The sequence below is a fragment of the Notamacropus eugenii genome, chromosome 6, assembly GCF_028372415.1.
Source record: "Notamacropus eugenii isolate mMacEug1 chromosome 6, mMacEug1.pri_v2, whole genome shotgun sequence".
In the NCBI taxonomy this organism is placed as follows: Eukaryota; Metazoa; Chordata; class Mammalia; order Diprotodontia; family Macropodidae; genus Notamacropus; species Notamacropus eugenii.
Window position 1 is genome coordinate 353,305,603 of NC_092877.1, and position 17,846 is coordinate 353,323,448.

The 17,846-nt window shown below is 41.3% G+C and overlaps 1 protein-coding gene across 1 annotated transcript; it reads left to right on the forward strand.

The window, feature by feature from the left end:
• The first annotated feature begins 749 nt into the window (after window positions 1-749).
• Window positions 750-5,423, forward strand: RPL22L1 (ribosomal protein L22 like 1). The gene is made up of 4 exons (XM_072618481.1): window positions 750-1,281; window positions 4,288-4,380; window positions 4,561-4,682; window positions 5,163-5,423. The coding sequence occupies exons 1-4, from the start codon at window positions 1,228-1,230 to the stop codon at window positions 5,305-5,307; spliced, it is 414 nt and encodes a 137-aa protein (XP_072474582.1). The 5' UTR covers window positions 750-1,227; the 3' UTR covers window positions 5,308-5,423.
• The last annotated feature ends 12,423 nt before the right edge of the window (window positions 5,424-17,846 follow it).

The following is a 17,846-nucleotide window of genomic DNA, read 5'->3' on the forward strand; positions in this document are numbered from 1 at the left end:
TTTATATAACATTTTGAAGATTTGCCAACTTGTTACTTCAATTGAACCTCACAACAACTCATGTGATCGTAGGTGTTATTATTCCCTTTTACACAGGAGAGATGCGAATCAAAGAAAGATTAAGTGACTTGCCCAGTTACGCTTTAACAGCAGTTAATAGATTAAGTACCTAGTGATACAGCTTCTGAATGTCTGGGATGGAATTTGAACTCAGGTCTTCCTGACTGGTTCTGTCCACTACACAGAAAAGCTCTAGAATGAGAAGGGAGTTCAGAAGCCACCCAGTCCAGCCTTTACTGCTTTCCCCCTACTAAAGGACTTACCCACGGTTGAACAGTTGATAATTCAGTCATTCAAAGTGCATTTATTAAGCCTACTTCCTATGTTTCAGGCACTGTGCTAAGAGGCAGAGATACAAAGCAAGGTCAAAGACATTTCTTGCCCTGGAGGAGCTTCCAATCTAATGGCAGAGGCGACATATAGAAACTAAATGGCAAACAATGAACAGAGGGAAGGCTCTAGAATGAAGAGGGATTGGGAAAGGTTTCCTGGAGAAGGTGGGATTTGGGCACTACTTGGTGACTCAAGAGAACCAATGTGTTCTACATTGTCCTAGGCTCCCTCCTTATTTGGCCAGGAAGGAAGCTAAGTCCCCAGAGTCCTGAAGCCAGGGCCAGTGCCCTTTTTGTTACACCAACGAGCTGATGGCAAAATGGGGAAGAAAAGAGATATTTCTCGTGACTGTGATCATCCACCTGCAAAGCGCTGGGGGTGGGAGGAGGGGAGGGAGAAGAAGAGGACGAGGAGAATCTGATAAGCGTAAATTTTCCGATTCCCATTCATTCTGTCTATGCCACTTTTGACCCAAATTATAGAGAAAAATCCGTTTTATCGCACGCCAAAACAGCGGGATTTCTACGGCAGCCACTAGATTTGAGCATGGGACCCGGGCAAAAATTCAGCCTCAACTGCCTCAAGTGTAAAGGGGATCGTCCTAGCCCCTAACCCTAGCTAGCTCCGAGACCCAGGACTTGTCAGAGGTGGAACACAGCCCAGCCGGTTTCACAGCGGAGGACCAGGCGGCCGACTCCTCCCCCTATAGGCCACGCCCCTCGTCTCCTTGGTTACCAACTTACGCCTCCTCGCCTCACCGTCTCCCGGTGGCGGCGGCGACGTCTTTACGTCATTCGGTGCGTGCCTCGGCGTACGCCGCGTTATAAATACAGAATGCGCAGGCGCGAGCTCCTTCTTGTCGTGACGTGCGTGTCTAACATGGCGCCGGTAAGCCGGGGCTGCGGCAGTCGGGGCGCCCGTGACTGGGAGCGTGGGAGGCCGGGGACGCGGCGGGAGCCCCGAGGGTGGGCGCGTGCGTGTGTTTCACGCGTGTGTGTGAGCGTGTGTGTGGCGACGAGCGTCGGGGCCTGCCCGGGCCCTTCCGGTCCCCTCCCCCCACGAGGGCCGGGAGGCGCGGGGCTCGACCCCTGGGTGAGCCGGAAGCAGCCTCGTTCTCTTCCCCCGGCCCCGGCTCCGGCCTCCCCACGGCCGGGTCCGAGAGCGGGGGTGCGGGAGGGCTCCCCGGGGGACTTCACTGCGCATGCCGATTTACGTGGTCGCCTAATGTATGTAGGTGTCAGATTGGATTTTATAAAATTGTAATAGCGTGGCCAGCACTTAGGCGGCGCCTGCTGTGTACCAGTCCCTGTGCTGCGCCCTTTACACTTGTCTCAATTTGATGTTCACCACAGTCTGGGGGTGCCGCTATCCCCATTCTACAGATGAGAGCGGGAGTAAGCACGTATGTAGCGCCTGCTGTGTACCAGGCCTTGTGCTGCGCCCTTTACACTTGTCTCAATTTGATGTTCACCACAGTCTGGGGGTGCCGCTATCCCCATTCTACAGATGAGAGCGGGAGTAAGCATGTGTGTAGCGCCTGCTGTGTACCAGGCCCTGTGCTGCGCCCTTTACACTTGTCTCAATTTGATGTTCACCACAGTCTGGGGGTGCCGCTATCCCCATTCTACAGATGAGAGCGGGAGTAAGCATGTATGTAGCGCCTGCTGTGTACCAGGCTCTCTGCTAGTCCCATTTTACAAATATCTCATTCGATGCTTCCCCACAACTCAGAAGAGAGGGAGTAAGCACGTATGTAGCGCCTGCTGTGTACCAGGCCCTGTGCTGCGCCCTTTACACTTGTCTCAATTTGATGTTCACCACAGTCTGGGGGTGCCGCTATCCCCATTCTACAGATGAGAGCGGGAGTAAGCATGTATGTAGCGCCTGCAGTGTACCAGGCTCTCTGCTAGTCCCATTTTACAAATATCTCATTCGATGCTTCCCTACAACTCAGATGAGAGAGGGACCTAGCACATATGTAGCACCTGCTGTGTACCAGTCTTTGTGCTGCCATTTCATGCTCATAACACCTCTAGGAGAGGTAGGTCCTCTTAGGAGCTCCATTTTACAGTTGAGGAAACTGAGGCAGGCAGAGGTTAAGTGACTTGTCCAGGGTCACAAATGTCCGATACCAAGTTTGAACTCAGATTATTTCTTCTGGGCCTAGTGCCCTCTTCTCTCTGTCCACTGTATAAGGTAGACTTGGAGCTTAGAAGCCCCCGGTCCAACCCCCTCCTTTTATAGATGAAGAACCAGACCGAAGGAGATGGTGCAGATGACCTTGGGCAATCTTCTCCCAGGGTGGTGTTGTCAGAGGGAGGATCTGACAGGTCCTTGGGTCTGATCAAGTCTTTTGGAGAGCAGAGGTCATATAACAACTGGGATCTCACCCACCAAGCACCTCTGTCCCAATCAGTCAGACGCTGCCTGCCATCAAATTAGTAAACATTTTATTAAGCTCCTACCATGAGTCAGGCATTGTTGCAAAGCTTTGGGATAGGGGTAGAAAAAGTGGAAAAAACTGCCCCTGCCTTTTAGGAACTTACCATCTCCTGGGGGATACAGCATGCCAACAAATAAATGCAAACCATATACAGAATAAATCAGATAATTAACAGAGAGGGCACTAGAGTTCCAAGGGATTGTGAAAGGCATTCTTTAAAAGATGGGGGGACAGCCAGCGAAAATGTTATGGAAATAGCCAAGTTTTTGACTGACTTCACATTTCTGTAACACAGAAGTTAGTACTACAAGTATTTCTTGTTTCATATCGTATAAGATGCATTTGAACAGTGGAAAATGCTGGATTTGGAAGTAAGATTTCACAGTCTCTCTTCTGCTACATAGTATTTGTGTTATGCTGGATAACTCCCATTTGACCTCTCCTGTAAAACATGGAGCTAGATGCCACAAGCTCTGGTGTAGACCCTGAAATAATTCTGGATGTAAAGTGTTGAGCAGCCTCTTTCCACTTAGCAAGCATGACCACACCTGCCTTGTGCTGACACAACTGAACTTGATTTTGATTGTACAGTCAGAATTTTTCCAAAGAAATGATCTTGTATAACTAATCTTGATGACTTACCCAGTTCCAGGGGTCAGCAGGTAATGCGTCTTAAGTAATATCATTGAAACTTTCTGGTTAACCAGCCTTCCCTTCTCAGGTTCTCTAGCATCATGAGGCCTTACAACTCACCCCTGTCTTGTGACTCACTCCTCACCTATGATAATGAACCTCCTAATGTGTGCCAGGCACCAGATCTTCCTTATTTAACTGTTAAGAGGCCCTTTCAAGACAAACTCTTTTTTTCTTTATTATAGAATTAGGAATAGATGAATCTTCATTAACTATGGGTAATGGGCATGCCAACACTTTTTTTATTCAATCTTTCAATTGAAAAAACCCTTTTCTTGTTAAATAAATTAACATTTGGGGGAAAACAGCAAGGCTTAGAGGAACCAAGGAGTCCATTTTTGGTCAGAAATGATAAAGGATTTTTTAAAAAATGAATTCTGTAAACTTTCAAACTTATGTTTTCCCCAACTTGCTTAAGGGGAAACTTTTGCTCTGCTTCCTATGTGTTTAGGTCTTGATACTTGATAAATCTACTCAAATAATGTAGAAATCTATATTTAAAACAAATTCAATTTTGTTTTATGTAAAGATCCACAATGGGATAGTGATTGAATTATTTTTTCCCTGTAGTGCATTTAAAATTATTTCTTGGCAAACTTCTGCATATACTTTGGTCTAAGAACAGTGTATAAGATAAGAAATATTTCCACACTAGTATTTTCCTCTATTTTCTACTAGATCTACTACTGTATTTTGTAGGATAAACTAATTTATTAGAACGACTATTGAAAAACCTGTTCCCTTTTTTTTCCTTTAAGCCAAAAGATAAAAAGGTTAAGAGATCAACTTGGAAGTTTAACCTTGACCTCACTCATCCAGTTGAAGATGGAATCTTTGATTCTGGAAATTTTGTAAGTAACAGTTTATTCACATACAACCTTGGAGGTTTAAAATTTTCAGTATGGAATTTAGCTAGCCTATAAATGAGAATATGATTTTAACCTAAGTTGTATTCCTAGGGTTACCTTCCCTAGTGAATATCTAGGGTTACCTTCCCTAGTATTGTATTCTTTCTGTATTTTTCAAAATAGGAGCAATTCTTGAAGGAGAAAGTTAAAGTCAATGGAAAAACGGGGAACCTAGGGAACGTTGTTCATATTGAACGCTTCAAGAATAAGATCACCGTTGTGTCTGAGAAGCAGTTTTCTAAACGGTGAGACTATAACCTTTTTCTTAATTTATCTACCTGACATTGTGGAAAGAGGTCCTTCTAAGGCTACCTGCTGTACCTTGTGCACATCTAGAACTACCATGGGTGTCATTCCCACCTTAAAATGGCTTCGTAATGGGCAAGGGGCAAGAAAAGGCCATATGCCAACATTAAGGTTATAGTTTCAAACATTGACTGACTGCTTGGCTGGCCCTTCTTTCCAGAGTGAGTAATTTGTCTTTTGATTAATGCATATACATACATATATATATATATATATATATATATATATATATATATGTATGTATATTAGAATGTTCAAGTGGGAATGTAGTGATTCATTCTATGTTTCTCCAAAGTCACTAGTAATTACAAATCTGGAGAAGTTCCCAGGGGCATGTATTATAATGGACCTTATCACTATTTTATTTAATTCCATTTGATTAAGATACTGATATTAAATGTTTTTTTTTCTTCCCAAAGATACTTAAAATACCTTACCAAGAAATACCTTAAGAAGAACAATCTTCGTGATTGGCTTCGTGTGGTTGCATCTGACAAGGAGACTTACGAACTTCGTTATTTCCAGATTAGTCAAGATGAGGAAGGTTCTGAATCTGAAGATTAAATGGAAGCCTCAGCCCTTTTCTTAGGGGCTTTGAATTTTAAAAGTGTCTAAAAGAATAAAACATGAATACACTTTAATTTATTGGCAAATAAAACTTAAAGCAATGTTTAAAAAAATCTTTCGTTGTGTTTAAAGGTCTTAGGATTAAGACAACACTAATTACATTTGATTTTTATGATCATTGTTATTTACAAAAATTTTGTAGGTAGAACTTTTAGAAGTACTCCAAGCTTTCTGGTGGGTTGAGGGAAAGAGGGTACTCATAAGGTACCTTGTTTTGCTTTCACTTTCTTGTACAGTGAAACCTGTACAGGTCTTCATGGCAATTTATATCCATGGTAGGATAAGATACCTGGGGCATGAGAAATCTGATGTGGTATGTGAGCTTGCTCTTGAAGAGAGGTGACAATTTTAGGAGGTGGAAGAACTGCTTTTCAAGTGTGGAGGGGAAGGAAAGCCTGGTGGGTAAAGCTCAGGAAAGGGGAGAGTATACATGCAGGATGATCCTTGGTAGGTAGGCAGCTTAACTGAAATTTTGTGAAGAGTTGTAAAAGAGGCTGGAACCAATCCTGTAGCTTGGGACAGACAAGGCAGCCAGGTGGCACCATGGTACTTAGAACACCAGGCCAAGAGTAAGGAAGACTTATCTTCCTGAGTTTAAATCTGGCCCGAGACACTTAAAGACCATCATTCTATAGAACTAGCTGAAATTGTGAAGTATATTTTTTGATATTTAAATATGCCCAATACATTATCCTCCCCCCCTTTCCTATTATTTTAGAGGAAACATCATCCTTTTTCATCAACTCCCATGAATTTAATGATCATTTCTGCTGATAATTCAGTTCCAATATCCTTTTCCCACCTCAGTCTCTACTGATTTCAAACTGGGTATGCAGTAGATTTGTTAAAATCAACCAAAACAGAACTCACTATCCCCCTAAACTGCACACATAAACTCATACCCCTTTTATTCTCTGTGGATGGCAACACCATCCTCCCTGTTCTCCAGGCTCACAACCTAGAAGTCATTCTGGATTTCTCACTATCATCTCACATAGTCATGCTGTTGCCAAGGCATGATGATTTTACCTTGGCAACATCTCTGATGGTACCTGACCCTGGTACAAACTCCGCAAACCTTGCCTAGACTACTGCATTAGCCTCCTCAAGTCTCCCCTATGCCAGTCCATTCTCCAGTCACCGAAGTGATTTTCCTAAAACGCAGGTCTGATCATGTCACACTCCCCCTTCCTTTCGACTCAATGAAATCCAACAGCTTCCTATGGCATCCAGGAACAAATTTTGTCCCTCTAAGAGAGTACTTGAAATGGCCAGCCTAACAAGGCCAAGGTCTCCCAGTGCATCCTGGGCCATCTCCAGTCATCTTGACAAATATCTGGTCACTGGATTCAGATGGCTCTGGAGGAGCAGTGAGGCTGGTGACCTGCACAGCCCTCCCTCACTCAAGACAAAGTCAAGTATAAGTCATGTCATCATTTCTCTGATGTCATGGTCTTTGAAAATGAAAGACAAATGCAGGCTGTGAGTAGTCCAAGTTAACTGAGTAACCCAGCTCATACTCTCCGTGCATTGCAGGCCTGAGTGATAACCAAAGAAAATGCCCAGAGCTGAGGGATGGTACATTTTGTTTATGGAACAGCTAGGGAGCCAATGTCACTGGACCAAAGAGTGTGTCAGGGAGTAAGGTATGAGAAGACTGGGAAGATGGGGGGGAGCTAGGTTATGAAGGGCTTTGAATGTCAAATAAAACATTACTTTTGTTGTGTTGTGTTCACCCTTTGTTTTCGAAGAAGACCATGACATCAGAGATATGATGACATAACTTGCACTTGACTTTGTTTTGAGGGAGGGAGGGCTGTGCGAAGTCACCAGCCTCACTTTCTCGTCCTGAGCCATCTGGGTCCTGTGATCTGATATTCATCAGGATGGCTGGAGAGGGCCCAGGATGCAGTGGGAGACCTTGGCCTTCTCAGGTACTCACTTGGAGGTAACACCCATTGAGTGAATAGGCCTCTTTAAAAAGTAGTCAGGGAACGGCCTTTAAAATGAACAGAAGAAAAAAAATAACTAAGTCAACAGAAACTGTTACTAGTGATAATCACTGCAAGGCAGCCATTAAGTGAGCAGGACCCCCTGCTGTCCAGTTTATGGGCTTCAGAGTGATATATTTTAACAGTTTAGATTGTACATTGTTGTTTAGTCATTTTCAGGCGTATCCAACTCTGTGACCCCATTTGAGGTTTTCTTGGCAGACTGGAGGGATTTGCCATTTCCTTCTCCAGCTCATTTTACAGTTGAGAAAACTGAGACAAGTGATTTGCCCAAGGTCACCCAGCTAGTAGGTATCTGAAATCAGATTTGAACTCAGGGAGATGAGTCTTACTAACTCCAAGCCAGGCATTCTACACACTGTACCACCAGCTGCTCGTAAGTTGCGGACAGATTTTTGTAAATTGTCCACTTTTAATTCCCAACTTTTTATTCATGTGTTTATGAAGCACAATTTGGGCATTTGTTCCAAATGGTCATATTTGCTAGCCTATAAATAAATATTAATTCTTACTGTGAGATAATGAGGAAAGGAAACTACCTTCCAAGTATATCCTTTGAAACACACACACACACACACACACACACACACACACACACACACAGCCAAAACAAAACAACAAACCAAAAAACCCCTACAATCACTTTCTGTTCTAAAGATATTTTTTCTAAAGTATTTAGAAAATGTTGGGGGTAGGGAGATGACAATTACACAATCTTAGAAAATCAAATAGAATTGACATCACCATGATAGGCTTTTAGGAACTAAAGTCTCAATGGATTTGTTGCCAGGAAGACAATTTCAAATTCTAATTTCAAATTCTGACTCAATTGCTAGTAACTTGGAGTGAACTGAATATAGAATATTGGTGTACACTAGCAGGCTGACCATCTCCTAGCTTGTCTCTTTAAGCATACTGTTTGTACATTTAACACCTAAAGATGAAGATAGTCATACATACCAGCTATAAATAGTATTTGGCATTAGAGAGCCTTCTGCATGGAAACAAACATTCTCTAGTTGCATTTGATGTTTAGAAAGTGGCTGAACTTGAAAGTCAAACAATAGACATTAATCACTATCACCCAAGTCCTGTTAATGGCTAACAATAAAGAAAGATAAAAAAAATCATGGTCCCTGACATCAGATCTCATTTTAATGGAGGAGACTATGTAAATTACTATGCATACAAGATATTTTAGTTGTTGTTCAGTCATGACCTGACTCTTTGTGGCCCCATTTGGGGTTTTTTGGCTTCCTTCTCCAACTCATTTTCCAGATGACGAAACTGAGGCAAACAGGGTTAAGTGATTAGCCTAGGGTCCCATAGCTTGTGTGTATCTGAGACTGGATTTTAGTTCAGGATTTCTTGACTCCAACTTCTCTAATGTAGGCTACCTCTTTTCTCTCTCTTCCAAAACATCTTTTCCTTAAACGTTTTCTCTTATAAATTTTCAGTCCTTCTCTTGAGTTTTCCCAGCCCACAGATAGGTTAAATCTCTATCCTAAATAAGCTAGACTGTGACATCAAACTATCCTTATATCTTTCTTTTCCCTTAGAAAGAATTTGTCCTCTCAAGCACATTCCCTGCTTTTGCTGTCTTAGACCTTTGCTATCTGTTTTGTCTGCAGTATGTTACTAGAATAACTTTCTTCAAGGTCACTTAACTTTTTTTTTTAAATCACCCAATCCAATGTCTTTTTCCATCTTCATCCTTCTTCAGCTCTCTGTGTAATGTAAGATTGTAGACTACCTCTTCAATTAAACAGATTTTTTTTTTTCTATCACCTCCATTTCTGACTATATCACTATCACTCCCCTTTCCTGAGCAAGTGATCTCCTGTAACAGAAAAAGGAGATTGGAGAGAGGAAACAGTTCAGCAAAATCAACCAATGTATCAACCGACTCTGATAAGAGAGACACTGTTCCACACCTGTGGTCCACCGTCTCTGCAGAAAAGGTAGATTGAATCTCTGTTCTTTCAACTTCCTCAGTCTATCACTCTGCTAGCATGGCCATTGAGAAACCTGTTGTCACTTCTGTCTCCAAGAGGCCTTGATTCATATTCAAATCTATTCAGAACTATTGGGTCCAAATCCCAGCTCAGCTATTCACTCCTTGTATCATTTTGCTAAATTATTGATCCTTACTCGGCCTCAATTTCCTCTTCTTTAAAATGAGGTTGACCTCATTTTGTTATTCATCAAATTAATCAGTGACCTTTCAGGTCCTTGCCAGTTCTAAATGACTATGATTTATATCACTGATTAATTAAATGCTATTTAAAAACCTAACCTGTTTCAAAGATATAATATTATTTCTTAAACTTGGTTAACTGAAAGCAAACAATATGCTTGAAGGTTACATCATCTGTAATCAGTTAAAAGAACCATATCCCAATGCGATATGTTTCTTTTTAGCTTTTCTGAAAACTATTTAATACAGGCGTACTGGCTATCTTCAGAAATTAATCTGTACTTACAAGGCCTAATACCATAGATATTGCCTGGCAAAATCTGCCAAAACATTTTAGTTTGATATTTCCAACTTGATACTTTGATAAAGATTTCATTATTTCAAACCTTAATTGTAGATTTGGACCACTAAGAACATTTCTAATTGCTTTGAATGCAGGCAACCTTTTATTCCTCAAATGAGATCCTGACATTACATTTTATAACTTTGATAGATGAAATGCCACAGATTGTGTTTGATTTCTTGAGCAAATAAAATGGTCTCATTGATCCAGCATGGAATTCATATTGCAATGAGAGAAGGATTCTGGCATGCTGGTATATGTTGTTTTCAGCAAGGCTCATGATCTAGCTGTCTTGGATTCTCTATCCACAAAATAGAAACACAATTGTATTGTTGTATTGGCCAATTCTAGCTCTTCACAACAGAATGTGAGAAGTGCAATTCTTGGGAAGCATTGGACAGAATTATCTTTTAAATGTTAGCTCTCTGCCTGGTAAATGCCAAGCAAAGAATGGTTTTGTGTCAGCAATTCAATCTAATAAACATTGACTAAGCACGTACTAGGTGATGGTAATACAAAAATAGTGGTACAGAGGCAAAGGCCACCCCCTCCCCCAAATCTCCCTCTATGCCAAAGGAGACCTGTAGGGGGATCAGAGAAAGCCTTTTGAAACAGATGGCCCTTCACTTTGAACTTTGAAGGAAGTCTGGGAGTTAAAAGTAGAGATATCTGCCTGGTGAGTTAAGGGTACTTTAAGGGTGTTTTTGTAGTGGCCTTTGGCCAGCATTCACTATCCCTTTTGGCTATGTCCATAGGCCAGGGAAAGGAGGGATGGGGTTGATAGTGGTTCTGGAACTCAGGGTTGTGGTAAACCCATTCCTATAACCACAGCTATGCTTGTGTTTAAAAGATATTGGCAAAATTAGTAACCTAAATAACAGTAAGAGCTGGCATTTTTATGAGGTTTGTGAAACACTTCCTGTACATGATATGTGAGATTTACACATTTACTTCATGCTCCACCATACCCAGATCCTTTGTAATTTTCAACATGTGAAATTTAACTTTAGGATTTGCAAAAAAAAATAAGCAAGTTTGGTACCATATTGTTTTGTGTCTTTCAGTCCATCACTTATTTCCTTGTACCTGAAGGGTACAAGGCTGAACTAGGGGAATGCCTGTCTGCGGGAGGAAAGAGGACAGGGTTCAGGGATATTGTGGAGGAAGAATTGGCAAGACTTGGCCACTAGTTGGATATGGGTGTTGAGGCATAACCTTAGCTAGCTCCTGTGAACCCATGTGTCCTCAACTTTTCCTTCTGTCCTGCTTACTCCTCTAGTGGAATAACTGTATGATTCTAGATTTCCAAGAGATGAAAGAACTAAAAAGAACTAAATTAAATGTTCTAATCAAACCCTTAACCTCTCTCCTTTTTTCAATCCTGCATATTGTCCCTGGACTACATTTTCTTTAATCATGATAGGCAGATTTTTTTTTTCTACATGAAATCTTTGTTTATCAAAGTGGGCACTTTTTCTTCTTTTTGCTAATTCAACAAACATTTATGTCATTCCTGATGATGGGGATCAGTACTTAAGTGTTCCAAATCATGTGTTTTGACAGCATTTCCTGCACTCCAGGCTCCTTCCTCTGTTTTATACACCCAGTGTTTGTTTTGGAATTTTCCTTTCATTAAAAGTTTCATGGGTTCCAAATAATACAAATTATACTGGATAAAAACTGGAGTCAGTTTCTGATGGCTTACTTAGAATTATATTCAGTCTATCAAGGTTGGTGTGAGGCTGGACTCACCTTGACTTTGCCAGCTAAAATAATAATACCGATTGCATTAAACTGACTTTTAAAAGTCAATCACAACCCACTACCACCAAAAAGCCAGATTCAGGTTTTCATTTAATTTTTTAATGCATTATTTATTTATTTTTAATATTTTTTTTTCCTTTTAAATTGAGTTCCAAATTCTCCCTCTCCCTCCCTCCCATCCCTTATCTACTCACTGAGAAGGCAAGCAAAATTATATCAATTATATGTGAAATCATGCAAAACATTTCCATATTAACCATATTGCAAAAAATAAAGCTAAAAAGGACAAAATTATCCTTCAATTTGCATTCAGACTTGATCAGTTCTCTCTTTAGAGTCAGATAGCATTTTTTCATCATGACTCATTTGGAATTGTCTTGGATCATTGTATTGATCAAAGTAGCACTCTTTCACAGTGGATCATTACAAAATTGCTGTTACTGGGCACAATGATCTCCTGGTTCTTCTCACTTTCCATCAGTTCATATAGGTCATGCCATTTTGGCTTTTTTTCTGAAATCACCACCCCTCCTTGTCATTTCTTACAGAACAATAATATTCCATCACAGTTATATGCCCCAGCTTGTTCAAGCATTCCCCAACTGATGCATATCCCTTCAATTTCCAATTCCTAGCCACCACAAAAAAGAGCTGTTATTAATATTTTTGTACATATAGGTCCTTTTTCTTTGATTTTTTTTGGAAAACAGATCCAGTAGTGGTATTGCTGAGACAAAGGATATGCACAGTTTGATAGCCCTTTGTACCTGGTTCCAAATTGTTCACCAGAATAGTTGGATAAGTTCACTATTACCACACTATCAGGTCAATTCTGTTTTTTAAGGTAGTATTTTTGTAAATTTTTTTTTGCCTCTTTTACCAAGTTCTTAATTCTCTTTTCATAATTTTTTTGCATCACTCTCATTTCTCTTCCCAATTTTCCCTCTACCACTCTTACAGTTTTCTTTAACTATTGCAAGAATTTTATTTGGCTTGGGTCTGATTAGTATTGGTAGCTGTTTTCACATTGCGGTTTTCTTTTGAATTCATGTTGTGGTCTTCCCTTTAGTTGATTTTTATGATGAAGTTCCTTTTTTGTTATTTGCTTATTTTTCTAGCCTACTTCTTGACTTTGAACTCTCTGTTGAAGTTGGGATCCGCTTATCCAGGAGTGAGGAGGAACCGTGCCAATCTTCAGGCTTTTTCATATTGTTTTCAGAGTTAGTTCTGGGGGTCTATAAGTTTTGGGTGCTTCCAAAGTGGTGTGACCCTGGGAGAGCTGTGGTCATTGCTCTCTTGGTCTGTACTTTGGTCTTTACTCAGGAAAGGCTGCTGCTTTCTTGCAGCCACAAGCAATAACACTGCTCCTGGCCCTGAAACTGTAACTAGGTCCCCTGTTCCCCTGCAGCCACAAGCACTAGTGCTCCTCTCTGCCTTCTAACTGTGACCAGGGCCCCTGGTCCCTTGTGAGTGACCACAAGTGCTCCTCTCCTCCCTGGGAATTTCAGAACTGCTTATCAACAATAGAGTTACTGGTCAGTGCCAGTTGCCCCCAGTGCCAGCAAAGGATCCCCTATAGTTTCTTTCTGACCAGTTGTCTCACCCCTTTACCATCTCTGGCCTGTGAGTTCCTGAAGCTGCTGCCATTACCCACACTCTCTCGACAGCTTCCAAGTCCCACAACAGGGCTTGTGTTGATGGCTGGCTCCCACCCCAGGGTCACAGACCTCTCCACTGCCAACCTTCTAAGTTGTCTCAAGCAGGTAAAATCTCTCATTCTGACTTTTTGTGGGCTCTGCCACTCCAGAATTTGATTTGAGGAGGGAAAGAAATGATTATTTCTTTTGTATTAATAACTAATTATTGAATAAGGATCAAGGTTTTTCTTCTTTTCTCCTTCCTCATGGAGAAGTCTACTAGAGCAGGAAATCTTTCTCAAAGGCTTATCCAGTTAAAAAAAATTCAAGATTTAGGCTAATGGGTGGGTTCCTGCTCATTGTATTTACTCAGGCAGGTCTAGGGAAATGTGGATTCTCCTTTTTGTCAGACAGGTAATGTGGAAATTGATGTCTCTTTAATTAAGACTTGGGTGATTCAAGTACCCTCATTAACATTAACCCTACATCTCACTGTAATATTCATGTTCTCATTAATTATTAGCCAATCAGAGTTGATTGCCACCCTCAGGAATGCCTACTCTTTCAAAAGCATATAAACTGTGAGCCCAATGCCATGAGGAGTCTTTGGCATTTGAGAAGGCCACGGATCTCTTTTTATTAATAGTCTTATTAATAAAATGATTCAATTACCCATAAACTATGTCTCTCAAACTTTTCAAACAGGAGTTATTTTTAAATTGTTTAGAGGGGAATGTTGGGAGGGTTTGACTGGGTGACTGCTTGTACTCTGCCATCTTGATTCTGCCCTCACTTTCATTTCATTTTAATAAAGATTTGTTTAGCATCAGTGAAACACAAGACCCATACTAACAGGGCTGAATGTACTCCCTGACCTCAAGGAGATTACATTTTACCAGGAATATACAACATGTACAATATCACTTCCTTGCTCAGGAAACAAATCCATTGAATCTTGGCATTTTGGAACTGGATGAAATCAGTTAAGGCAAACTCCTCATTTTGAAGATGAGGCAACTGAGGTATGAAGGCAAGATGGAATAGTACTGAGTGGTAGCTGGTTGCCATGAGGCAAAACTGTGAGAAGTATTTCATCAATCATACAACTCTAGGAGCATCAGTTGTATGGGGAGTGTTTCTTTCCCAGTGGCCGATGAGTCTGTGGGAGATGATACGTCTTTGTGTAAGGAATGGGGCAGAGGATGATTCTGCTCCTTGATTTCCCCTTGTAATTTACTTTTCTATTCTGTTCTAATTAAATATTTCACTTATATTTCCTGCTTGGTCTATTGATAGAAAAGGCACTATATGGAAGCTTGAGATATATTTGCATAATTCTAATGAACCCCAAGCACCCCATACTGAGTAAGCAGTGGTTCAGAGCTGAAAGGGGCCTTTATTACACTTGTAGTCAAGGACTATGGGTTGAGGCACCCAGATGGATGTTAAAGAGGAATACAATGTCTTAAATATTGAACTAAGAACATGGCAAATCAGTTAGCTGTAGGTAACTGCTTCCAAATGTGGCCACTTACACTTTTAAAGTGGAATTGGTCACAGCAACACATTTTCAAACCTCTCTGTATGCAATTCATAGCCCAACACATTGGAAAAAACCCAAAACGTGGTCCACCTGTAAGGAGCACAGTCAGATAGGGAAGAGTGAGGCGTGAGAAGTGTAGCTGAAAATGCAATTCATTTGTAAAGTGTTCGAGATTTCATGCTATTTCTATTGATTCCTATAGGAAATAGATATTTGGAAGCTCTAATAGTCATAACAAATACTGCCAGACCACCTAGCCCACCCTTAAAGTTTGGACACTTGGTGATGCTGAATTCTTTGAAGTAGGAAAGAAAAGAATAGGAGTAAGGACAAGGCAGGGTTAGGAAAATAATGTGAATGCCAGATTTAATTGGCAGTTCTTGTAAGTGGAACAAATTTAGTTAGGTGTAGGGAGTAAGTATAAGATATAGGCACTCCACCCTACTTGGATGTAGTTCTATAGGTTGGTAGTGGAGGGTGGGGCTGTTAGTGTATGTTTAAACAAGGGATGATCATACTTATGATGTGTTCATCTATCTGTCTGTGTTTGTTCTTCATTTTTGAAGAAGACCATGACATCAGAGAAATGATGCAATGACTTGCACTTGACTTTGTTTTGAGTGAGGGAGGGCTGTGCAGGTCACCAGCCTCACTTCTCCTCCAGTCATCTGAGTTTATTGGACTTAAGAAGGTATGGTGCAAAGCTTGCAGGTTGGAGGCCCAGAAGAAAGTATGCTTCCTAACTGTTGGTGTCCTGAGACAATACCTTGGTTTGTTGTAGTCGTTCAGTCATTTTCAGTCACGTCTGACTCTTCATGACCCTGTTTGGGGTTTTCTTGGCAAGGATACTGGGGGGTTTGCCATTTTCTTCTCCAGCTAATTTTATAGATGAGTCAACTGAGGCAAACAGGTTAAGTGATTTGCCCAGAGTCACAAGGTTAGTTAGCATCAGAGGCCAGACTTGAAATCAGGAAGATGAGTCTTCCTGACTACAGGCACTACGGTGCCACTTAGCTGCCCCTGGTTACCCCACCCCACCCCCAGGGAGTGTTTAAGGGACATCACTAGTCATCCCATCCAACCCCATATGTAAAAGAAATCACCACTATAACATATTTGGCAAATGATCATCCAGCTTCTGCTTGAGGACCTAATAGTTCTAATTGGTACAAAGTTATTCCTGACGTTAAACCTAAATTTATTTCTTTATAGCTACAAGTTTTATCTTTTTCTTCCTTCCTTCTTTTTTTCCTTCTTTCTTTCTTTTTTTGGAGGCAACTGGGATTAAGTAATGTACCAAGGATCACACAGCTAGTAAGTGCCCAAGGCCACATTTGAACTCGGGTCCTCCTGACTCCAGGGCTGGGGCGATATCCACTGTGTCACCTAGCTGTCTATCTTTTAGAACCAAACAGAATGAATCTAATTCTTCCTCTGTATAGGATGGACTCAGGTCCCTAGCATCTTCTCTGGACCCTCTCCATTTTATCAATACCATCCATAAACTTATGGTTTTTCTCTGGTCTGTAGGTAGAAAAGGCACTATATGAGAAATTAAACAGTAGGATCCAGAACTGAGCTCATCATTTATGGGGTCTGATGAGTGTAAACATCTGAATATATCCTTGTGTTTGTTCTTTGGGCAGGATGGCAGGCATTTTCTTCAATCTTATAGTTTCATTGTACATTTAAATCTTCACCTTCTCTACATATAAGCTGGAGCATGAACTGTTCCAGGGTAGTAACTGTGTTTTAACTAAACCTTGTATCTCCCTAATTCTCTGCATATCATGTCAGGAATCAGTCGGTGCTTTCCTTGGCTTGGAAAGCCTCCCCACACAGTGACATAGATAGAGCTATCTGAAGGTCAAAGCTATGAGGAGGTTTGCCCATGGTCACGTAGTTAACACCAGCATAGCAGTTGGAATAGAATGATAGGGGAGTAGATCCACAAGATGTTTCAAAGGAAGCAATGACAGGACTTGGTGACAGACTAAACAGGGAAAATGAAGGGGAGGGAAGCAGCAGGAATGACCATGTCCTGGTTTTAAAGCTGGGGGATTGGAAGGATGCCAGGAGCACTGGCAGAAGTGAGAAAGTTAGGAAAGGAGGTGATTTGGAGGGGGCAACATTAGGGTTTGTGGAGCACTTTACAAACATCTCATTTGTGCTGCACAACAGCCTCATGACATAAGTTTTACTTCAATGATCTGAAGTTTCATCAGTGCCTCTAATCTATGTTCCACTCACCACACATTGTGACCCTTTACAAATGAAGCTCTAGCTTTTGAGAGTTGCTATGGTTGAAAAATTCGTCCCCTTGCAATGAGTTGGCAATGAGCCTCTATCTTGCAGCTGTATCAGACTGACACTTAGAATACCAGCAGGTCTGCACTTGGAGGACTGACAGAATTCATGCTTCGCTGGCATAGGCTCCAATTCAGTCCAATAAGCATTTTTAAAACACCTACTAAGTACAAGGCAAGAGGTCTGGCATGGCAGAATAAAGAGGAGACCTCCTCCTATCTTGGATACAAATAAATGTAGATTCTGGGCAAATCATGTCACTTAATCTTTCATACCTCCCTCCCAGAAACTCCCCAAAGATATAAATTACCAGGAAGGTGCTGACCTGTATTTGTAGAGGGAGTATCCTCATCTGGGAGTTTTCTCAACCCATGATGTCACAAGTACAACTTCTATTCCTATTCTCTCTGTGTATGTATGTATATGTATGTATGTATACATATAAGGTGCTCAGGATACAAAAACAAGATTAAAATAGCCCCTGTTCTCGTGAAAAGGCATTCTAATTGGAAGTTGGGGGCAGGGTGGGAGGTTGCAGGTTATGGCACGTAAGCTGCTAAGTATATATGTAAGTATTTGGGGAAGAAAAGAATATTAACTAGGGGAATCAGGAAAGGCTTCGTGTAGAAGGCTGAGCTTTGAAGTCAGCGAGGTCTTCTAAGAGGTGAGGATA